This window comes from Echeneis naucrates, chromosome 3 (genome assembly GCF_900963305.1).
Source record: "Echeneis naucrates chromosome 3, fEcheNa1.1, whole genome shotgun sequence".
NCBI classification, from domain to species: Eukaryota; Metazoa; Chordata; class Actinopteri; order Carangiformes; family Echeneidae; genus Echeneis; species Echeneis naucrates.
Genome location: NC_042513.1, coordinates 25,809,118 through 25,834,222, shown reverse-complemented (window position 1 = coordinate 25,834,222; position 25,105 = coordinate 25,809,118). Strand labels below are relative to the sequence as shown.

Below are 25,105 nucleotides of genomic sequence, written 5' to 3'. Positions count from 1 at the left end.
CAAACTCTAAAAAGATGCCGATGACAGGAAAACTGAAAAAAGGAAAATGCAATGTTTAGTGACATTCAGTCAAATTGTAAATGACAAATACACAGCAGGACCTAATCCCACTGCACACATACTGTACTAATATTGATTTAATGCAAATCCACTTTTCATAAAACATCACATAATAATTAACTGCTTCCTTATCCACCAGCTGAAAAAACATCCACTGTTAGCGGTTAAATAAAACATTATTATCGGCATCACGATTACATATTACAGCTCAACTCTGACGGCCGTTGTCACCATTCTAACTTCACGGTAACGCTGAAGGGAGGTCAGTGCAACTTGGGGAACGTGCTTTGTTTTCAAAGTGCATTGTGTACAGGAGGTTTGAGACCACATTCCCACTTGGACCCCCCCGTGTACATCTACGAGGAAATCTTCCTGCAGAAGCCACTGGCATTCAAAATGAACAAACCGGTTTGCTTGTTGCTATTATTTCCCTCGAGTCATTAAATTGTGCAGTCCGAGTTTATTTGTGAGTAGTTTTCAGGTAATGCTCCACATATGGGCGATTATTTTATATATATATTTCAGAGCCTTAGTATTTGACTAATGGTTGTTTTCAGTGTCTGCTCATGTGCATGTATACGCAGCTTGTGTGTGTGTTTGTGAGTGTGCATGTGTGTGAACTCAAAACTTAAAAGGTACCAGTGGACCATCATTACTTGGAGGAGTTTTTTCTAGAGAGCTCCAGCTGTTCCTGTGTTCTGGTTCCTTAGATGGGGGTGGAGTGCTGTTTTGAAACCCAAGCACCACCACCACCGCTACCACCACCCCCACCTCCTACCTCAAGGACAAGCCCAAAGAAAAAAAAGGAGAGGGAGAGCCAGGCGGCACAAGTGTTTGTTTGGAGGGAATAAATAAGAGAGGGGAGGAAATGAGACATGGATAGAGATGTGAAGACAAAAAATGCGGAAGACAAAATTGAGGCAGCCAGCTTCCCTCTCTGTAAAAAAAAAATCTGCATTCGTTAAGTAAGTAGAATAGAAAAGGAAGGTCGTTTCCACTGATTCAAAATTAAAAATGAAAAAGTGAAGTGTTACCTTGCTACCTGGGAGAAAAAGGAATGAAGGGCGAGAATCTTTATTGGGGGGACGGCCACGGTGAAGATGTTTTTGGTGTTACGGCAGTAAAGGAGGAGGCAGAGCAGGGAGAAACTCGGCGGTACAGTGAAGGCGAGCAGCAGAGGCGTCCTGATTGAGTGGAGCTGGCAGGCCGGCGGAGCCTCCCTCGGACTGCTGTCAGCTGGGAGCGTGGGGAGACCAATCACTGACACAACAGAGCTGCGTAAGTGCCACTTCCCCAGCAGGGGGCGCCCCAGCCTCCTGCCCCTGCATCACGCTGTGCGCCCCCCCACCCCGAGGAAAGATTTATATTTTTAAACAACCCCTCTGCCCCAAGGTGACGGGATAACAACCGCGCTGAGAGTCCACGTAAGAGAACATGACCCGCAGGTCTCCATGCTGCACTAAAGATACTTTAATTGAGATAAAACAAGATGAGGGCGCTAGACTCCCCGTCACGTGGAATTACGCTGTGTGTTTTTTGATCTGATTCACAGGAGCAAGATGCTAGGCGCGGGTTTATTTTGAGTAATAACGCTCATTACACGTTTTCACAGGATTCACGGTGTAGCAAGAGCCTAAAGGATATTGCAAGCAATAAGACTGACTTGCCGTTAGCAAAAAGAAGGTAATGAAGACACGACAATTCGCATGTGATACAGTAAATAAAAACCAAGACAGCTCTGACGGTATCGATTAGCACGTGCAATGCTATCTGCTATCAGGGTGTCAAGATCCACTAAAGAGAAATCTCGCTGCCAAGTCTCATTCCTCTAAACTCGGTTCCTTTAGTCCAGAGGACAATCTGACAGCCAGCCTTCAAAAGACAAACCCATAAAGTATTTATGTGTATGCCTGAGGTCCAGTGAGTTCAGACAGCCACTGAAGAATTCATTAAAGGAGGTGAAAGAATTGTTAAGTGTATCAAATTTAAACCGAGGCCAAACAAGAAAAGGCTGAGCCTGAGCCACTGACAGAGAGAAAATCAAAACAGTCTTTAGTGATGACACTCTAGATGCAGAAACAATGTGTTCCTAACGCAAAAGACAACAGACAGTGATTTCATCACCACTACAGCCCGAGTATTCGGCTTTGGATTGTGCTTTCAAGAGGGAGGGTGGTAAGTGATATCACTGCTGCTACAATAACCGGCTTTTTTTTTTTTTCTTCCCAGAGAGTCCAACATCCCGCGGGCTGCAGCTAACCAGCCTCTAAAAGGGTGAAGGTGGAGGAATTTCTGTGCACAGCAGCCGACGCGCACACGTCCTACCTGTTTCTAGAATCCGCCGCTGCAGCAGTCCCGGATGTAGAAAGGCCTCGTCTTTACATGAGCGGATTTGCGTTCCCACGAGCTCCGAGTTGGTGGCGAGTATTCTCGCGCTCTCCTCGCTCAGGTTCACGCCAGCCATGGAAGCCACATCGTTGATGTCATCGTCATCCCTGAAACATGACGGACCGGATATCAACGAAAGACATACAATGGAAAACATAGATTGGGTTTATTGTGCAGTATTTTAATGCCCCCTTGCCTGCTGAAGATTTTGAAGACCTGTCAGGAGTGATTCCCTTTATGTATTTCTTAAATGTCCCTGTTCAGGATGAGTTATTGAAGTGGGTAAAGCTCACACACTGATGGGGATAAAAGGGGAAAGGGGACCAGTTCATGCCTTCGGGGAGTATTTTGGCAGAATTAGTGACTCCTACTGGTTGGTGTGTCCATACTGTTTCCCTGTTCAAAGGCTGTAATGCAGAGGAAATAGTCAAATGGAGCAAAAATCCTTTAGTCCTTATCAGTATTCATGCTCCTTTACGACTGATGTATAGTCCGTGCCAGTTTTCTTTCCTTTTATATTTTCCTGGATGAAGTTATGCATAGGTTTCCATACAAAGGGCTCTGCTTTGGTCATAATGGCACAGTATTCCCATTCCAAGGTCTATTTGTGTCAACACTCGCAGAGGCAGGGAGATGAAGAGCGTTTGGATGGAGTTTAGCTCGATAAAGATGCTCCTGAGATTTGGCACTGAGCTGCGATGAATCTTGCTCATGTCAGCAAACTGTATTTGCTCAATGTATTTTCCTGATGTGCATTTCATTTCTCACAGCTATAATGTTGACTTTGCATTGTTTACACATTAGCAGGGACATAGAGGAGGCAAAAATGCAAAAGAAAACGGTGATTGGATCATTGCATTCGAGAGTCAACAAGGTCCACACATCCTTTACAGGCAGCAACTTTCTTTGTGAGTTGTCACAAAGACAAATTCCTACACAATCATTGTACTTGGCAAGTAATGGCTGTGCTTCTGGCCTGAATTAGCGGTGTGGTGACGTGTTGTGCTTACAGGACTGGCCCAGAGCAAGCAGAGGATTTTCTGAGAGGCTTTGACGAAGGGAACAAAGAACCACAGAACACACACAGAGCGGCCTCTCGCCACTCGCTGCACCTCCACAGTCATTTACGTTCATGCCGCTGTCGCTGGTGTCGACAGCGCCTGTGCATGTGCTGCTGTGCTCCGGTGTACATGTGAGTGCAGTGCAGGGCCCCCGAGTTCTTTGGAGTGCCCGAGCCATCTCTGCCCCGCCGAGGCCCTCCTGCTCCTCGGTGCGGCCACAGAGAGCCGATATGAAACTTGACACCGTGGCAGGAGGTTGACAAAGACAATTAGAGCGGCTCCCTGAACATCAAACACCTCCACCTTCTCTGCTCTTTCCCTCCTCAGCTCCAGCACTCAGTCTAATTATGACTTCATACAGAGAATCCACACAACAACACAAGCAGGGATATGTTGGATTATACCCTGGGCCGCACCCCGGGCTCACATCTTCATGGATAACTTGACCTGTCCTTAAAAGAAACAAGCCCGAGGCTGTGTTCAGTCAGAGAGAAATGCTGCTACATCCACAGCTTCAAACTGTCCACGAGGGAAAGGAAACTGATTATACTAAAGAAGCTAGCAATCGGCAACCATTCGGAGAGATACCGTTATCGTAATGCTGCACTTTTACCTAACTGTGTGTAAGCATGTGGTTTTGTGTTGCTGGGATACAAAAAGCTTTACAGTTTATTTTCACTGCACAAAACCTTTATCTAAATCTATCTATCTGTTTAAAAGATTTTCCTTTTATGGAAAAAATATAATACTTTTACATGCATGTATCATTTCATACTATTTACATGCATTTAAATATTTCTAGCTAGCACAGCCCTGAGACTAGAATTACTGCCACTGACATTCAGTCATGTCAGTCCGGACTCATGTAGGACATTTGGTGAAGACTTCAAAGGAATTTAATAAAAAGGCATCTCATCCAAAATCTTACCAAAATCCAGTCAGTCCAGTCAATTACAAATGAAAGTTTGTACCAAATCTTGGGACTTTTCTTTTAGATGCTGTTGAGGTATCGTGTTGTCGAGACGGATGTACATATGAGATGAACATTGTGCCTCTGATGGCGAATTCATATTTTTTCTTAAAATGTTCTTTAAAAATGAAAGTGTTTCTTCATTTACACCGGGCAGAATTTAAAGGACAATTATTGGTAAGTGGTGCTGATGAACTATAAACTACTCTGAATGTTCTGGGTACCATATTAAAAAAATGTGTGCAGTAATACAGAGCAGAAGCATTAAAACGATGGCCCTAAAACATCAACCAGAATCTAAGAACACTGGTAATATTATGAGTAATAATCTTTCTTTTTCTTGGAAGGTCTGATTTCTTGGGCTATTTGGGATCGCCTGGGCTCAAATCAAATGAGAATGCCGAAGACAGGTCTGACATTAAAAGGAGGGAATGAGATATGAAATGCAAAATATTCTTGACTATACCACTGCACTAATAAAGCAGAGATGTAATTAGCCTGCACAGAGGCAATAGAGCAGCCTCTCAGTTATGCTCTGGGTTGGCCCGGGGACACGGAGCCGGCGGCCACATGAATACATATGCATGTCGTTTCCATATCGAGCTCGTGTTTCAGCGAGGGCACGCCATAGGTGGGAGGGCTGCGCTTGCCATTTAGAGATTGTGTGTGTTTGTGTGTGTGAGTGTGTGTGTGTGTGTGTGTGTGTGTGTGTGTGTGTGTGTGTAGACGGAGGTGTATTCAGATCTCCAGCGCCCCCTGCCTCCAACACCACTACCCCCACTCGCCCCCCTTGGCCCAAACACCCCACCCTTGTGGATAGAGGTCTCTACACCCAGACAGGGGGCCCCCGATGGATCCCTGGGACTAACACCCAGACTTGTGCTGCCCACACTGAGAAACATGCACCACAGAAGAAGAGTTTCACCCGGAGTAGCCGGGGGGGGAACTGGGTGGCTAATGGGATGTGTGTTCCTGCCCCAAATGGGGGCACAAGAGGGGCCGTCGAAGCTAAATACTTCTCTACGCTTACTTATTACCGTAAATGACACTCTGGCTGTAATAATTCACATAGAAAAAAAAGAATCTCCATTATTTGATGAAGCCAAATGTCAAAACGTCTCAGTTTGATGTAACAAATTCCAAACTTTCCTATTTTCCGTGCAGGCGATTTGGAGTACAGCACTTTTCTTGGTGAATTCTTGGGAGCATCTTTATTGTGGTGCAGCTCCACCCCAAGTCTGAAAATAATCTAATCTTGTGGCTGCTGTGTTTCCAAGTCTTAGCATCAACAATTTTTGGGAGGTCATTTTTAAGACCTAATTGAGTGAAATTTATTTGTAAAGTCATTTTTTTAAGCCAAACAGGCACATCACATAGCAATTTACTGAGCAACAAAGGATGTAACCACAAAGTCAGAACTCACTTTGGTGGTAAATGATGGAAAAGGGCTGGTGGACTTTTACATTCACTGGCAACAGTGATTGGGGGAGCAGAAACTTTTGTTCCTTATTTTTGCATTGTGTATGTGTACGTGTTTGAATTTTCCACAAGTGTGTGTGCGCGCTGATGTGAAGAGATGTGTGTCCACCGTGTAGGACGTGGTTGGATTTGAGGGGCTGAGGCTGAGCTCGGAGGTTGGCAGAGGGCTGAGGGCCTCGGTTGGCTCGCCTGTGATTACAGCGGATGTTGAGTGTTTACAGAGAAATGAGGAGGGGGGGGGGGGGCACGGAGACAGCTGCTTTCACTCTGTACTGTAAACGACACACACACACACACACACACACACACACTCTCTAACATGAGCACTTACACAGACGGCTGTAGCTGGAAACCCCACAAGCCCTGCAGTGTGTATATGTGTGTTTGTGCTGCAGCTGGCCCGCTGGGACTGGTGGCTCAAAGTGACAGCCGTATACACATCAGCCCCCCCAAATACAGCTCAGCTCGGTGCAGCCCGCTGGATGCAGACTGACCCGGCTGGCCAGCACATTGTTGCAGGTTTGTTTCTCCTTGTGGTCACTTTGACGTTTTGTGTCCCAAACTTTGTACGTTCTTCTCAACACTGTGACGTTTTAAAAACAAATCAACCCCATGTTGGCCTTTCACTTTCTGAGTTTTCTTTTTAGATTTGTTCCCCTCTCGTCTGAAGAACTTTGTCCACTGCGAATTAATTTCAGAATACAATTCATTAAGTTCAATTGGTTGACATAAGTATACTAATGAGATGTTTCTGAGCAGTGGAGTGAGTTTTGAGCTCACAGGAAACTTTTTGCAACTTGTAAAGCAATAACTCCCCCCCCCGTTGTGATTTACAGGAATCACAGAAGTCACCTCTGCTCACAGGTCAAATCATTATGTTCATGGCACAGGTTACAGGACATGGTGTCAGGACACCGGGGCGTCAAACAGATCACCTGGTAACACTGGACTCTGCTCCGACATATTTATGTCCTCAGGAAAGAAAAACGACAGCAAACAATAAACAGTGTACTATGAAACTTGGAGGGTTCAGGCACAAGGAACCAACTGAGGCCCGGCTGAAACCTTAACAGATAAAGAGTTTAATACACTGTTTGCAACAAATATTATAAAATGTACCAGAAGCAATCCATTTTTGAAGCAGTAATGTTTAGCATTGACTAAAGAGCTAACATACAACACTTAGGAGAGGCAGTGAACCTGAGTGAAGGTCCATCTCTCAAACACTGAAATCAATATGAAGTTCAACAAGCTCAAATTTGACTTAAATTAAAACTCTAAGTGGTGAAAGTTCAGCAGTTCTACCTTGCTGGAGAAACACAAACTACTTGCACGTGGTGATAAACACATGGACGGAGGGATGGCTGTTGTTATGACACTAAACATTCAGTGTGTTGTTTAATGAACAGGTAAACTGTTCTTTGACCAGGATAAAAGAAAAATATGTGACAAAATGTCAGTGAGAAGCTGGTTGCATGACAGCGGTGCTGTGTGTTATCGAGGTTACATTGAAACCAGTGTGTTTGTGTGTGGAGGGCCAGTGTGTCATCACCACGGGGGGGTGGGGGGGTCGTCAGTAACAAGCGAGCCTGACAGCTTAATTACCAACGCAGCTAAAGATTTATTGGTTTATCAATCAGAGCCGTGGGCGCTGCCTTTCCCCTCAGGAGATGGGAGCCATTACCATGAACCCGTTGGCCCATGTGACCCAGACTCTTCTTGCCCCAGCCCCAGTCACACCAGGGCAATCCTAAACCTGCTCCTGTCAATTTGTGTATACACACACGTATGACACACGCACAAATAATCTTGGCATATACACATTTGTTCACGTGTTTACGCCAAACAGGAACACAGAGGAAGAGAGACGTACATGGAAACATATACATACATGCCAGCATGTACGAGATGCGTACACAGAGACAACCACAAACGCACAAAGGCTCGCACAAAACATGGACCACAAAGGCCAGCATGTGGGCGATGAACCTTTTATGTTTTGAGACAAAAGCCCAGCTGAAGCAGAGACAAGACCAGAGAGCCAGAGAGAGAAAGAGAGAGCGAGCGAGGCTGCGGGCTAAATACCGTATGTTTGACTTAACCAATAGGTATTTTCAGAACCACATCCAGAAATTCCAACCATCTGGACACAATTACCTTATTGCTAAATTAAGATTTAGCTCATTTCTAATCCTGTCAATGAGTTGTGACACTGACACAAGGAGGGCAGCCGTGGAGGTGATCTATAGTCTGGCTCTGTGTTGCAATGTGGTGGAGGGGAGAAGGGACCACGGATCAACCAACCAACCAACCAACCAGCCAGCCAGCCAGCCAGCCAGCCAGGCAGGCAGCCAGGTGGCCAGGCAGGCAGCTGGGATAAACACTCTCAGCCTTAGCTAAGAGTGTCGCCTGTAGTCATGCCGAGGCTTCTTAGTGAAATGCTGCCCCCATGTGATGGCTGCTGGGAACGACTTGGTGCTCGACAGGAGTTGTACCTGAAAGAGCCTCCTCCGGGGTCGTTGAGCTTGTTTTTCTGATTCCCAGAGACCTGAACAGCCAAGCCCACGGGACCTTTCCCCGCCTGGATGATGGCTCCCTTCCCCATTGTGCCTGTTAAGTAAGGAGAAAGAACAAAAAAAAAAAAAAAAGAAAGAAAGAAAGAAAAGAGAAGAACACTAAACAAAACATGGCGAAGGAGTAACATTATCATTGAAGTGTCCCTTTCTATCAGTGTCAAATATCCTCCTGTCTAACGACTACCTTCAACTGTCTCAGTCTTCCTCGCAGGGGCAGATGGAGGGGGAGTGGGGGAGAGCGCTACTGTCGCTCTCCCCAGGTTGGTGCGGAGAGCGTCGCTCTGTCAATATCACTGCGCTTCACCGGCTCTCCTTACACTCCTAAACCGCATCCTGCTCCGAGACACGTTTTCCAGAGAGGCACAAGGACTGCCAGAGTGAATTTAAACTTGATTTTAACAGGCATGTTCCTAGCCAAGAGGCACAGAAAAGTATTTTTAGAACTATCCCCGCATTCCAATTTATGGGCATAAAACAACCTACAGATCCTTCACTGCAGGCAATCTTGGGGAAGAGGGCAGATCAAATTTGTATGCACCTCCGATCATATGCACACACACACACACACACACACAAGAGAAAACAGGTACAAACACACACACACACACACACACACAACACAGCACCTGAGAGCACACAACTCTCTTTGGGGAGCGTTATGCCCGGTTGGTGTTGGGGCGATATTTGTGGGCTTCTGTGGGAAGAGTGTTTGTGAATCAGTGTGAGTAAGCAGCAGCACAAATGTTTGAGAAGGCTTTATAAGCAGACAGGAAAAAACACCTGTTCTCTCTGAGGCTCCTGCCTGTTTACACATCTTACAGCCCACTAAGAGGACATTCAGAGCTGCACTAATGGTTATCCTGATTTCACCAGAAGTTCAGGATGAGCTTGAACATTTTGAAATATGTGTCTGAGAATGTAGCATCACTGAAGGATCTTTAAAAAAAAAAAAAAAAAAAAAAGCATTACAAGCCAGAAACATGAATGTGAAAGTCAAACTTTTCAGAAGTATTTAGTTTTTTGTCTTCAACCAAACTGACTTAAGATGTCTTGATCGATTTTCAAATGCCTTCTTTTTTTTTCTGAGAGAATTGAATGAATGTCTGACAGAAAAGCGGCAAATAGGGTACGTGTGATTGAATTCAGCAGATTCAATCAAAAGTGGCTGGAAGAAGGCCTGCAGGTGTCTTACCTTGCGCTCTGACAGACTGTGTGATCACCACAGGCATCCGCACCTGGCCACCGACAGCACCCGCTGTCTTGATACCCTGCGGAGGCCAAAAGCACAGACTGAGATTATGTATCTTACTGTAGCATTTCAAAGAATGGAACAATTTGAAAGTGACAGGGGAGACTAAAAAAGTAAAAAGCTGCATGCCTGCTAAACCACTGCTCCATTTTCGCACCGTTCCCGAGAGGAACTGTTCAAGGAAAAACCAACTTTGGCTCCCTTTTTTACAGTCACAGTCAGTTTGTACGGAACAATCCTGGGACCAGCTGGCCGAGAGACACTTGGTTTTACAGGGTACCCATTTATATTGTAGTGTAACACATTAGAGGAAGGACAGATGGCAGGAGAGATGCAGAATAAACAGAAAGTCTTCGATGGTGATCTCTGCACACTTTACAGAAGACGTGGAAATGAATTTAATGCATGCGGAGGACGGATATCTGTCACTTAAAGCGACCTACATGTGAATGCATTTCCTGATGAGACATGGACTGTGAGACTGCAGAGAAAAAGTAGTTTAGATGAAGAAGAAGTAGTGGTGGTAGAAGAAGAAGAAGAGGGAGTAGAGGGGGGTGAAGGGGCTGTGCTGGGCTATTAGAGTCACTTCCTTCCTTGGTAGCAGCCACGGGCCGAGCCTCGGGCTCAGCCATCCATTCCTACCAGTTTGCTTCATGCTGCATATTTTTCAGCCTTGTTTTCCATTCCCTGACACATGCTATATTACTGTTCAAGCTACTGAAAAAAAAGACAGAGGCCATTTTTCCCTGAGATCCACGGCAGGGGCCTGCGAGAAAGAGAGGGGAAGGGGTAAAAAATACATTCAGCACAGGCAGAGATAGCTAGCACCTCTGGCCAGCCGGCGACACAGTTAAGGAAGAGGGGGGAAAAAAAACTCAGGTAGAAAGTTTGGGAGAAGAGAAGACACTAAATCTCAACCCACTGCTTGTATTCTGTTGAAAAGAAGAATTTTCCTGTGTTTAAAATCCAGTTACAAGAGTGAAAATAAGTGAAAGATGATTTGTAGTTTTGAATAAGCAGTACATTTTTCTGAACCAGTTGCACTGATATGGTTTGTAGTGGTTTCCCCCGCAAAGAGGATGCTGCTTCTTTAATACAACTGAGTATTTGGTCCAAGAACAGGATGTTAATTTGGTGTAAAATTATACTTGTCTGTGCAGTAAAGTGATTGCACACATTTCTCACAAAATCCAGTGCAGGAGAGCAGATTTCGAGAGGGGAGGAGGCTGCTGGTCGTCTCTGCAGCGGGCCATTTTGTTGAAAGTGATCGTAACAATATTTTAATATATGCAAGTGTGTCAAAACAAATACATTAGAGTTACATAACTGGTAACTTTGAAACCATGTTAGCACACATAGTGCATATGTGCTAGAATATACCTATGACTAATAATCAATGGTTGAGCAGATGTGTTTGGCCTATAAGGGTGGCGCTATTTATATTTGGCTCTGTGTTGATTTTGTAATATTTACTTGAAGAACATGGCTGGAAAATGTTATCTTTTTCATATTTCATATTCCACTTTTGCAGTAAAAAATGCACTGCTATGTAACGGAGTTAGCATGTGCATTCTCCTCATGTAGCGACAAACATGTGGAGGCTTCATTAGAGTTAGTGTTGTACAACTCTTAGGATAAATTAATTGACAGCTTTATGAGAGTTCAGCCTTTCCACAGACCTCAAAACCAAACAGCTACATTTTTAAAGTCAGTGCTGTATATTTATGGAAGACTTTTATTAATACAACCTCGTACACACTACAGCAAGAAAATGTTTCCCCATTCTGTGGTATGAAGAGATCTTTTAGCCTAATTCAACTAGCTGTCCGGTTTCAGACTGTTGATGTGCCAGAGGCGATCATTTACTAATGTTTTGTGTGATAGCTTATGTTAGTGCTCTATTCGTGTGTGTGTGTGTGTGTGTGTGTGTGTGTGTGTGTGTGTGTGTGTGTGTGAGAGAGAGAGAGAAAGGGATGGAGAGAATGAGAGTGAGAGAGACCAGAGGCATGTTCTGGACATAGACTGCGGCCGCCACATTGCTTTAAAATTGACCTGGGGCTGACCTAGTTACCTCGCTTCACCCTTCAACGGTTAAAAGATAGAGGGAGGGAGATGAGAGCAGTGCGGGGGTAGATACAGTGAGGAAAACTGTTGGAAAGAGGAGAGAGACGGCACAGAGGGAAAGGGATAAAAGGGGAGACGGCAAGGGAGGAAAGGGAGAAAGAGAACAGAAGTGAGGGAGACAAAGACTGTGATAAAATGTAAAAAAAAGAAGAAAGCCCACCATACCAACCTGACTCTGACCCAGCCATAGACACCTGTGTACTGTGCAACTGATGATTTTTTTGTTTGTGCGTGTGTGTGTGTATATGTGCACACAAAAACACACATTGAGGGAGATGACTGAGACTGTCAGTGTCCAGTGTTGGGCCCTGCGGGTTCCCTGACCTCCACACTTTCTCTAGATTAGTACCTATAGGTGGTGAAAACCATCACAGTCACTCTGCACAACACTGCATATCAACAATATGTAGGACATATGAAATGCTGCAGGGGCACTGGAGAGCAGCAAGGATGTTTAACTGGAGGGAGGGGGTCTAAACCCTGGATCAGAAGACACCCTGCACTTTAACTGTGAAAATGTGTGAAACTCTTGTGTGATTGTGGCAGTTTTTCCAATGAATCTGATGAGGAATTATTCGAATGACATTTTTGTTGAAATGTGTAAAAGGGAAGGAGAAAAAAAACTGAAATCTGGTGCAGTCGATGTATTGCTTTTAGCTAATTCATTTTTCATGTGCCAAATCTGTTCCACGTGGTGGGGCCGGCTATTTCACACCAGCAATGGAGCATCAACCAACAAACCAACTAGATTTCCATTTAAGTTTTTTTTTTGCTTGTTTGTTTGTTTTAATGCTTTTTTGTTTTAGGTGTTTTGTATTGTGAAACTATGATATGTTACATTTGCAAAGTTGGATAACATTTTTATAAATTAACCATAACATAGCCAGTCTGTGGGCGCTGTAATTATAATGTCATTTTAACGATCATACTTAATAACTGGTATAATGAGTTGGCTGTAAAGTTCCTGGGTCAGACACATGTAATCGGCTGTCACAGTTTGAGCAAGAGTGAATAATTACCATCAAGCTGCCTTTAAGCTGAGTGCCTGACCAGAGTCTGCTGTGAATGAGACCAGCAGGACAGCCCTGAACATCTCCAAAGTTTATGTGCTCATGTCTCATAAAGGTCTTAACCTCGAAAAAATGTTTGTTCTGTGTGGAGTTTGTGTGTTCTTCCTGTGTCTGCACGGAGATCCGTCTCGGTTTTAATTCTTCAAAATGTGTTCTGATAACTGCACATATTTTGAAGCCTTAAGCCTTAAGCCTTGGCTAAAACTTTTTTTTTTGGGGGGGTGGGGGCTTAACTGAGTGTTGTTCCGCGGTGAGTCTGTGAGCTGGGTGTGACTCTAACTTACTGATGGCTATGTGACTCCCAGCCATGGCACTGTGACACTCTCCACCCTGATAATTCAGCCTTGTGTAAGATCCATCAGCACACACACACACACACACACACACACACACACACACACACACACACACACACACACACACACACACACACACACAGCACCATCCCCTGCAGGTCTGCATCCATCACATTCTCGCACTTCTCCTCTGAATGCAGGAATATTGTGGGTAAATATTTGTCACATCTATTACCTGCCAGGTATGGCTCTAACTCTCTCCATCCTCGGCTACCTTCCATCTACAATAAGACAACATCTGCAGACTCACATCAACACATTTACATTTCTAATAAGCACCCTCACTTTGGACTCCAAATAGTTTCATTTGCTTTATTTTTCTGTAATGATCTATTTATGTAAGTGCTGCTTATGTAACTGTTATGTACGGGATCAAACAGCTGCAGCTTATTTTATTCAATTGGATCAATTTCACTCTTTCTTTACTTCAAATGAAGTTAAATATATAAAGTAAATGTAAACTGTGCAGTAACTGCGTCGGCGTTGGAGTCTTGTCCATCTGCTCCATACATACCATAGCAGCTGCATGTCCGACTGTCCCGGCGGGCAGCGTGCTGGCACCCGTAGTGGTGCTAACGCTGTTAGGGTGGCGTATTCGGACAGCTGGCCCAGCAACGATGGCGGGAGGGACGCCGCCGGGTGCTGGTTTGACTCCCTGCTGCGGGGGCTGGGTCAGGGACTGCTGACTATTCAACAAAGACAGCCTCAGGGCCGGGAGGCTCTTCTGTTGACAGGCAGAGAGAATCCAGAGTTTATACTCATAGAGCAAAATAGATATGCATGGGAAAATACCACACACAGCTGCAAAAGCAAATCCTGCTGTGTACACTTGATAATTTAGTGTAACGCAGATACGGGGGGCTAATGAAACACACATACTTTTTTGTGCAGTTGTACACAATGGTTCACATTGATGCGTTACAAAAACTATTCAGAATCAGAATGTGGATGCTTCTGTCTGTGCCTTACAATAAAACAAGACATTTGTGATCAGTCTTTGTCACGGCCAACCTGACGAGCTGATGTTGTGTTGCGCAGACTACTTCAGGAAGGTTTTTGATGCAATCGACCTAACATCGCATGACAACACGTGCTTGTGACCGGGTTAGGCAGTCGGGTTCCTTCATGTGACACTCATCACGGTTTGTTGAAGAAACCTGCTGGCTACTGACAGGGACAACTGCTGGAGGCGGCACTGTCACACACAGTCAGAAGTCAGGCCAGAGGGGTGTGTGTGTGTGTGTGTCATTCTATTGTGAGTGCTCGTCCTTAGTAGCCCTGGTGCCTGGTTAAGGACTACTTCAGGGCGTCAGGGAGTGTCTGAGAGGGGCAGCTTAAGGAACCAGGTTGAAGGTGGGGAACAGTTCAGGAAACAATTTCAAGGCACAACTTCTGAAGTAATTAAGGTTTTGAACAGGAGGAATATGTTACGCAGAAGGTGTCGTGTTCCTTGTTAAGTTGTTAGGTAAGCACTTAAAACAGTGATCCAGCACGTTGCCTCACTCAGTGTAGGAAGACGTTGTCTTCAGCTTAGAGAGAGGCCCACCTTGAGAAAGGGCACCAGGTAAGGCTGCGGGGACGACTTCAGTTCAGTCTGCAGCCGGCTGGTGAACTCCTCCGGTTCAATCTTGGCATCCTGTTGAGTGAAGGTCACAGTATGAAAGGCGCTCCACAACCAATGCAACCAGTGAAGTTAGGTGACCCCATGGTGACTTGAACACAGAAAGATGGAAACCCCAAACACCAGAGCCGATGATCAGCTGCTCACCTCCCAAAAAGGTGCCACTCACCAATAATTACTCTGGGAAAGGTGAGAATTCATAATGGAGAAAGGAGTTTTGCAGAGAGTTGCATGCTGCCATCTAGAGGTTTGAAATATTTAGTACAACAATGTATTAAATGACAATTTTTACTTACTTCCGCACACATTTCAAAGTTCAAGAAGCTAAGAATTAGAAGAAACACTGTCATTCAAATGTAAATGAGCGCTTGTCAAGAGAAGGCAGATTTTGTAAATATCAGACTTAAGTGTCCACAAACCCAAATACAGTAGCACAATCCTGTGATGTCTACAGTACATGAACAATGTTTGTTAGTTTGTCGGCTGGTTTTTAAAGCTCACCAGCAGATCCTGAACCAGAGCCTTGACATTCTTGGACGTCTCAGGCGACGGAGAATTGTGAGATGCCAGCTTGATGAGTGTGGCCAGGAAGTTCTTGCATTTCTTGACGTTCTCTTGCATTTCCTGTCAAGTTGACAAAAAAAAAAAAAAGACATACATTACTTACTTTTTCTTTATTTTTCTAACAGTTGAGGATGAGCACAGAATGAATTGAACCAGCAGAGGAGCTGAGAAGCATCAGTCACAAATCTGTGCAGAGTGCACACTTAGCATGTTGCCCTGTCATCTTAGTAGCCAAATGAGACATGGCACCTGTCCTCTCACCCTGCCAAAGGCAACAAACAGGGGTCCCTATGAGATCTTTGGAGAAATGTGTGAGTCTGAGTGTGTGTATGTGTGTGTTTTGTATCTCGGTGTGCATGTGGGCCTACACCTATGGCTGTTATTGCATCTAGAGAGATGTTCATGAAGAGTTTGTGCCTTTATCTCTGCAGCTGTATGTCCTTGGGTTTTCATGTATGATAGTGAATGTGTGTAGGCATGTGTGAGACTCTTTGTCCGTGGCCAGCTGTGTGGGGCGGTGAGGCTGTGGGTCCTGGGCTGAGCCTGTGACACAGCCAGCCTGCTGGCAGCTGAGACAGTCGACCATGGCGGGAGGGTGCAGGGGGGACGGACCTGGGACACAACGGGGCCTCCGGGGGCCGCTGCGATGCCAGTCTGCTGAGGCTGCACTGGCTGTGAGGCAGCCTGGGCCGGGGCCTGGGGGGCCATAACCACGGGGGTCTGCTGCGGAGCCGTCACAGCCACTGCCGGCGCCACGGGGCCCTTCTGGAAGAGCAAGGAAGAGACAGAGAGATAAACAGGACGTGACGCTTCGCTCGCAGCAAGGCCACAGAGAACAGGAGGCAGGCGCCACAGCGCTCCTGTCACATCTGGTGTCCTGACTTCGGTGGACATCGCTTAACAGACAAGGAGGAGGAAGGGGAGGTGGTGACAAGCCAAAGGCTGGGAAAGACAGGGTGGCTTCAAAAGCTTCCCTAATAATCACCTACCTGACAAGGAAAACCTTCATCTTCCTATCAAGGTTTGCTACTCTCCCAAACGTGAGCTATCTATTGTGTACTTCATCTATTTAATCATATCTGAAGGAGAGACTGACTTGAAAATATCTCACATCAGAACACAAATTGTGCTCAACAGATGAGGTGCCAACAGCAGTCTCTCACTCTAAAGCCCTTATCACCTCCTTCCCATCTCCCAGGGCCTGTTCACACTTGGCAATAAAATACATCTTATGTGATGCAATCATAAGTGGACAGCTCTAAATACAGGTGTGAATGCACCCAAAATGCATGGAGGATACATTAGGGTCTGCTCACTCACGCCACACGGATTAAGGGCAAGGCAACTAAGGCACCCACATATGTGTTGAAGCTGTGTTGCGTAGTGTGAGTCCAGATAGTTGTGTGTTGAACAAGAAAAATCTCAAATAAAGTCTAAACAATCTTTAGGTCTGAAGTCTGGACAAGACACCAAACAGCCACAGTAACTCTCTCCTCTCAGTGTAAATGTACAGAGTAGCGTATGTTTTACATTTAGCAAAGATCACAGTTTCTCCACTGATATATTCAAACGGCAGCGGGGAAATTAAATCTGTGGTGCAGCTCCACTGGGTCTTGATGCAATCTGAATACACACTATCTTGAGAGGAAACAGTGGATCTGATCGGAGCCTCTGGGGCTTCAGTTCCTTAGAAATGGAAGAGCTCAACTTGAAACATTATCTCCAGCAGAGCCAGTGTACAGTATATGATGTGACGATATGTAGCCAGGGCAGCTATACCCGGCAGCTATTTTTTCTCAGTTAGTAGGGATCGGGTAATTTTTCCAATTTGTCTCTGTAAAGCAACTGCGTTTGGAAGGAAATCGTTTTACTGTAATAATTGCCTAATGTTCATATTGTATACTTTAAAGTGGAATGATTAGATCCCACACTCACTTTGTAAATGCTTGGGGTAATTATAAAACCTGAGCAATGATGAATTATAATTTCATCGTCAAGTGCAAGTGGTAAGATATGAAATTTGAGAGTTCTAAATGAGAGAAGCTTCGCATTCAGAAGCTCTCGGGATCTTGTTTTCACCCAGATGCTCTCCACCTATTGTTTAACTTCTAAACCACACTGTTCCCTGAAGAGAAATGTTTCTAATGTGGTCAGAGGTTGGCGATTGAAAAACAAAGCGAGTAAAGGAGAGTTATCTCACTGGGCGGAGTGCAGGACAGGAGGAGGAGGAGGAGGAGGAGGAGGAGGAAGAAGAGGAGGAGGAAGAGGAGGAGGTCTGTAGGGCAGAGCTGGAAGGAGTGGGAGAGGGAGATGGTACCATCTTGGCCGGGGTCAAAGGACACTGCCTGGTGGTCTGGGAGGTCACAGGAGACTGCAGGACAGAAAAAGAGCAACACACAGAGAGAGAAGGGGGAGGGAAGCATAAAGGCATCAGATAAAGTGGACGAGGGATGGAGCACGGCAGTGAAAAACGATGACAGGGCACCTCAAACAGTGGAAAAACAGGGAAGTTGAGACAATGTCAGCATCAGAGGTGACGGAGAGAGTGGGAAGGAGGTGCACGGAGGGCAGGGAAAAGACTGGGACAGAGCGAGTGAGGGAGCAACAGGGGGAGACAAGAGGAGTAGCGTGCCTTGAAGAGAGATGAGGAAAGGTCATGACAGCAGGAAGGAAGAACCAAAGTGGCAGCTTGTTGGTGGTGAAAACTGAAACAGAGAGAAGGGCGATGGGTCAGGTAGCAGTGAGTCATGGTGGTCTGGCAGGAGGCATAGAAGGAACTGTGTGTTTACATACCAACAACAGCAAACCCTGGAAAACCCTGTCACTTACTTCCCTGAAGTCATTAAGCATATAAAGTGATGAATGGGAAAAACCAAACAAACAAACATCAGCCAATTCAGGGAAACAGCTGACAGGTAAACTGGATATTCACTGATATATAAAGTGAAATGCAGATGTAATAATTGCTGTGACTAATACCAAAATTGGTGTGCAAAGCAATCTGAAAAAACTGGGGTGGTGAGCAAACCTGACTTGGGTGAATCTGAAAATCAGAGGATGGTAAGATAAAACCCATCAGCTCAGTCAATAAACAGTTTCATAGACAGAGTTTAAGCTTCATAACTAAAATGATGAATACTCTAATTAGGCTGGGAGTGCCACATTATGCCCCAACAATATATCCAGATGAATAATAACTACTTATATGGGCAGAAATGAGTGAAGTTAAACACCACAACGAAGCATGTGACGAATTCCACTGCGAGAACATCCTCCACTAACATTTAACAGGAAAAACGAACAAAATCAGAAATTAACAAAAACAGATAAAGCAGCATATGTATGAGAGATTAGGCTGAATCTGAAATATCTATCTATACATGTATAAACTAAAATGGCTTGTAAGTAATTGGATTGGATGTGCAACTTTATTTCATATTTTTAATTTTGAATGGGAAGAATCCATTTTTAATTGATGGATGTTTACCTTAGTGTTGAGGATAATATTTGTTAGACCAAAAAGGTAAGATCCGCAGATGCACACAAGAAAATTAAATAAATAAAGAGAGAATGTAGCGTATTCATTTAAACTAAATGCTTGTTGCTTTATTTATGTGTTTTGTTGAACACAATAACTTTTGTTTTATCTGCAGTTTACTAGTCAAAGATATAAAATGCTTTCCTCACCATCGACGATTAAAGTTCCTGATCTAGAGTTCATTCTAAGAATCAAAACAGGCTGATGTGAAAGAATTGAAGCTTCACAGGAACAAAATAATACTTTGAATATATTCAACAACAACAAAACAAAACAAAGTCAATATCACGCACTTAAATTGTAACCTGAAGTAAGTCCACCTCAGCAAGAGAAAGAGTGAATAGAGTTAACTGTATTTACTATGTTTCTTTCCCTCAGCTGATGCTGTGTAGTTTGTATTCAAATGAGGATTAAGGTGAGTTGATATAAGGCTGCTAATGTGTTGATGTGTAACATATGAAATACACAACTACCAGCAGGGATGCAGCTAGGTGCATCGCAGTCGGTCTGTAGGAACCCATTATCAGAACCAGCTGGGAATATTCAGAAGTAATTGCTGACTATAGTGATAACAAATAGGCAGATAAATGATGCAAGCCGTGTTTCTTGGACATTTATCCTCAGATCTGATGGCACGTTATTCAAGCCCTGCAAGTAGATGCCTACTGTCAGCAGCAGCTGCAGGTGTGACATTTGTGTTGGAGTTGATGTCCTCATTTATTGCTGAGGAGACGAGGACCAAGAAGCACAAGTGCTCGTCATTTAGCAGGAAAAAAAACAGCATACGTGTCTCAAGATACATCAGGATGGAGCACAGTTGAGAAGTCCGGAAATGCCGCGACGTCTCAGTGATGTGCAGATGTTTGGTGTAACACAAAGCTGGTAGCTGCTCAGATTTTGTCATTACACTGGTAATTCTGCAGGCATATTAAAGGAAAAAGAGCAAATGGGTGGGCAGGGCGGTGAGGGCCAACCGCCACAAGGCCATGCTGATGCCCTGTAGCTGCTCACACACACACACACACACACACACACTTCCTGGCTGCTCTCCTGTCCATTGGCTACCACAACCCAAGAGGGCCTCTTCTCCGACCTCTGGCATACAGCCTCCATGCACAGACAGGCCAAAGGACCTCACACACACATCGCACACAAGCAGATGCACAACTCTGCCAAGGAAAGGACGATGGAGGCAAAGAGGAAAACGAGGATAAGAAAGCGGAGGAGGGAGCTCCCCTCCTGTAAAAGTTTTGTAGAATCCAGAAGAATGTTGTACTGAGGAGTTTGGGGGAAGTGAGTGCACGAGGGGAGAGGGGAGAAGGGGTAATGGGGATTGGGGGGGGGGGGGGGTTGGTAAGAGCCACAGGGTGCATCCCACCGCCAGCTATGCCTTTCTCTTACTCAGTCTCTTTCCCTCTCACACACACACTGAAGAACCAAAGCCTTGTTAGCTTTTTAAAATAATCAGGCAGTTGGATGATGAATGATTTAACAGGTATGGAAGGAAGGAAGCTCAGGATGCCTTCCGTTTCTTCCCTCAGGGTCATGGGAAGAGTGACAGGCCGACAGAGGGGTTGAGCTCTGGGAATAAACACCATTCCCTTTCATTTCCCTGCTACTGCTTTTCCTGTCGAGATGGCAACGCTGTGGCCCGATAATTTGTCATCAGCGTGACTGTGAGAGGCGATGACAATCTGCAAGTCTCTTTTGAGAGGGGTTCATATCAGGATGGATGCAGGTTGGCTGGCTCGGCGTACAGGAGGGGGTTGGGGGGCTGTTTTGCACCTGATGGGGACTTCGATCTAAGATGCTGCTGGGCTGATGTGGAGTCTGGGGCGACTGCGGACTATCTGAGAATGATTTTATGACATTTAAACCTACCATAGATTATATAAACACGAAGGTCTCAGGCTGTGGGAGAATCAGATTGATTATAATATCCTTTAATAATGAAAATTTATTTTTTGAGTAGTATTACACAATAGAGTGTAACACTGCTGCTGAATGATGGATGTACCCAATACACAATACTAGGATGGCATACCTGCAATAATCCACTATACATGACCAAAGAAGGAGGATGAACGCTGTGTGTTGGAAAAAAATCATCAGCTATAATTGACACAGTTTATAATACCAATATTAATAGTATAAAATAAGAGGAACTTAGTTACTGTAGTGCTGAGTACAACATGTAAGCAGAGAGAGCAACAGACGATTTAAAGAATTTGAATTTGACGATTCAAATTCTAGAATGAAGTCTGGTCCAATTCAAAAGACAATGTTGTGCTGCCCTCTAGTGTCGGTCTTTTGTCCTTGCAGTTAGTGATATGATTAACAGTTGAGTATCTACGGATGGTCTCTTTAAGGCCCAAACAAAAAAATGTGCTGTAAGAAATGAATCTTAGATATTATTGAGCACCTGGCCATTATTGCTTCTTATGTCCTCCATAATCTGACCAGGGGACTAAATGAGGTGAAGCTACCTGTTGAAATACTTGAGAGTAGAAAATCTTGTGTGTTTCTTTTGTGATTTCTGAGCTGGAGTTTTTTTTAACCTCTCAACTTCTGCTAGGAAAATGTAATCAGGTCATGTAGCAGGTACCAGGTGAAGCCCAGCTTGAGGCCTTTTGCTATGTTTCATACTCTCTCTCCACAACTTTGTCGCTCTCACACTACATACATAAGAAACATAATAAAGGTCTTCTTCTTTGGTGATTTTATCAGGCAAAAGTTGTAAAATTAGGATTTGACCAACGGCTGCAGCGATACGCTGGGATTTCCTCCCAGCTTTGTTTAAATAATGTAACAGTTCTGACCATAAAAAAAAAACACTACGATGAACAATTCAAGATCAATTAGGGAAACAGTCGTCAAACAAGGCTAAGATGTTCCAATCCAAAGAAACAGCTGTACAGTACACGCCTGGCAGGTTTATTGGTTCTCCTCTGTCACTGTAATATCTGAGCTCTTTCTGTTGTCGTACTTGAGGTTCAGAAAAACTACAGGGAGGCAACTATCTGATAACCTCATTATTAAAAGCAATTAGGTAGCAAAAAGGTGTGGAACCACCAGCACAAGCTCAAGTTTTTACATGAAGGATGTATCCACAGGTGATAATAACCAAATTCCAATTAATGATTCAGTAGCTCATTAAATGTTGATGAGCACACCCCATGGAGTCATTAAAGAAGCCTTGAGACATTAATTCACCTATTAATCTCAGTTTTGATCTATACATAAAATAATCAAGAATGTTCATTCATTATAATTACCCAGTTAAACATATTAATCACATCCAAATTAAGGTCTAGAACTAAGCTGTTCATTTAATGAGGTGGTGCCCACACTTCATTAACTGTGCAAATCCACTATGAGATCAAAGTTTCTCTGATTGAACAAATCTGATTCGTTTTGACATATGTCACCAGTTGTGGCGTTAACGGTGACAGAAGTTCTGGAGCAGTGAAGTATGCTTTAAACATGACACTATCTGATGCTGACCCTTTGGATTGCCAGAACTAAAAATGACAGGAACTTCAGCATCCCCCCCCCCAAAAAAAAAAAAGTTAATTAAATGCTGTAATTTAAGAGCTGAAATTGTGCAAAAATATACAGGAGGATCTCAGGTGGAAGCAATTTGGTAGCGACTGTACAATATTCCACAAAAATATTGTCAATGTATATATATTTTCTTTTGTCTTTGCCTTAACGTGTCCAAGATAAGAACACCAGAGTCAAATTCCTAGTATATTTACACATACCTGGGAAAATCTGATTCTGATTCTGAATAACTGCATATCTTCATATCACTTGGAAATAAATTAGCTAAATTACAATCATGTACGTTTTCTGCTATTTATGTTACAGAGACAAACTCATTTGATGTATTAATGCCTCACATATGATAAACTTTTGTAAATATATTAAATTAGTATTTAGTTAAAATTATGTTTTGTTTGTTTTTTTTTAAGTAGTCATTCATCTAGTTAGTGTATTAGACGTCTGTCAACACAAAGAGCTGCCCCTCTTCTTATCTGTCCTGTTGTCCTGCATACCAGCTCAATGTGACACATGACCCCTCTAAGCCACATTTTGCAGATGATACCCAGATTTATAGGCACGTTACACTCAAACCAGCCCTGATGTGGCACTCCCCTTCAGTCCTGCCTTCCCTCTCTTCGATTGCTTTGCTCTTACTTGGGCCTTCCAAAATAATTCCATATTAAAGCAGCGTGCTAAACCAGCTAATCATGTTCCAATATTGAGTCACTGCAGCGTTCAGACTGCCTTGAAGAGGCAGCACAGCTGTAATTCTGGTTGTTGGTGCAATAACAGATATTTACAGGTTGGAATTTTTAGATGTTTTCAGTTTCCATTGCATGTTATCAAAATAAAAGGAAAAGTTTATCCATTGTAAATATTGAGGGAGCCGCAACACAGTTCATAGCTCCACTTTCTTTTTCAATGGAAAAGGGAAAACATATAAATACACATAACAGAGCAGAGATTCCCCCCAGGAATGACAACTGGGAATTATATATATAAAAAAAAAAAATAGATAACATATTTAACTGTATATATAAGAACAGAGCCTGCCTTTCACAGAAGGAACTCCTTTTACAGACAATTGTTTCGGAGTTTTCTTGGAACTAAACAAAGAAAGGTGACATATGTATGTGTTAGAGAAGATGAGCTGCGTTGTGCCTTCAAAAATTGGTATTGACTTAAAAAAAAAAAAAAAAAAAACAAGAAAAAAATGTACTGTTTTTCACTTTTCTCCAGACATACTTATGTCTCTAAAGTCTGTATTGCTTATAAAATACATGGAATTAATCAGTTGTGAAAATGAAATTACTATTAAATCATATTTGATTTTGATGATGATTTTAATCACAGCAGAAGGTAGTCAATGATGGCTACATGTTGGATTGCCCTAAACAGCAATGGAGAATCCAATTATCCAATTAGTGACACAGGTCTTATTCAGAAATGTTGGAACATCTCTGCCAAAAGGCAACAAAAGAACTAACTGTGGACTTAACGGTCTACTAAAAAATAATCTGATGTAAAAAAAATGTAAAAATAAAAACAAATAATAAGAGAACTCTATATCTGATTCACAAAACATGCAGGGAACACTTTTTTGACTCACTGAAATTAAAATAATCAATTTAGAAGTTAATTTCTCGATCTGTTTGCCCAGATAAGTTGTGGTGATGTACATAGACAAATCAGATGTTCTGTAATTGAAAACAGAAAAGAAAGAAACCCAGTTACACGCTGTGTTAAAGAGAAAACACGTCCTCCACTTGTCCCTGTCTAGCAGTAAAGAGACATCACATGAACAGTAACACTGCATGTTGCAGTCATTCTGATGCTACTATTATGATTTGGTAACTCTCACCTGTGGAGTTGTTACTCTGAAGGACGTTCCTGTTGTGGGGGTAGCTGGACGCGGAGTGATGTTGTTCTGGGCCTGGGCCTGAGCTTGAGCCTGAGCCTGAGCCTGAGCCAAAGCCTGCTGAGGAACCATCACCAGCTGTCCCAACTCCGTGCGCACCAAAACCATTCCTGATCAACGAAAGCAAACATTCAGAAGAGGAAAAACTTCAGCATCAGTCCCTGGATAGTTAAACTGTGATTGAAAACACCAAACACAAACTATTGATAAGATTACAATCAGTGCACTCAAATTGGATGGCGGCTGAGGTTAGACTGTGGCCACTGAAAACGCTCACATCCGACTGGCTGCAAAGAGCCTGTTTAAATAGCGTGAGACACCTAAAGTAAATCCAGACACACATTATTAAAATCTTCTAAATCTGTGCATTATGAAATAATGAAGTGTAGTTAGCCACAACAACCAAAAAAGCTTAGACTAAAGTTTTCATGTGACGATAGGTGTCCGATAATAATGAGTATAACAGACTTTTCCCAGTCTGCTATTCACATACGTCAGGGAGCATATCATTTATTTAATTTTCTTTAAAACACTGGTTGCATGTGCAATTTGGCAAAATTAACATTTCAAGAAAAGACCTCAGAT

General features: G+C 43.7%; 1 protein-coding gene across 1 annotated transcript in view; it reads right to left on the bottom strand.

Moving 5' to 3' along the window:
* Positions 1–25,105, bottom strand: part of LOC115041248 (transcription initiation factor TFIID subunit 4) — a 71,741-nt gene that overhangs the window by 43,575 nt on the left and 3,061 nt on the right. Inside the window, exons 2-9 of the mRNA XM_029498586.1 lie at positions 24,464–24,630; positions 16,131–16,283; positions 15,456–15,578; positions 14,880–14,969; positions 13,848–14,057; positions 9,727–9,802; positions 8,454–8,568; positions 2,386–2,555 (exon numbers count right to left, since the gene is read on the bottom strand). Of these exons, the coding sequence (XP_029354446.1) occupies positions 2,386–2,555; positions 8,454–8,568; positions 9,727–9,802; positions 13,848–14,057; positions 14,880–14,969; positions 15,456–15,578; positions 16,131–16,283; positions 24,464–24,630 (1,104 nt within the window). The remainder of the gene's footprint in view (positions 1–2,385; positions 2,556–8,453; positions 8,569–9,726; positions 9,803–13,847; positions 14,058–14,879; positions 14,970–15,455; positions 15,579–16,130; positions 16,284–24,463; positions 24,631–25,105) is intronic.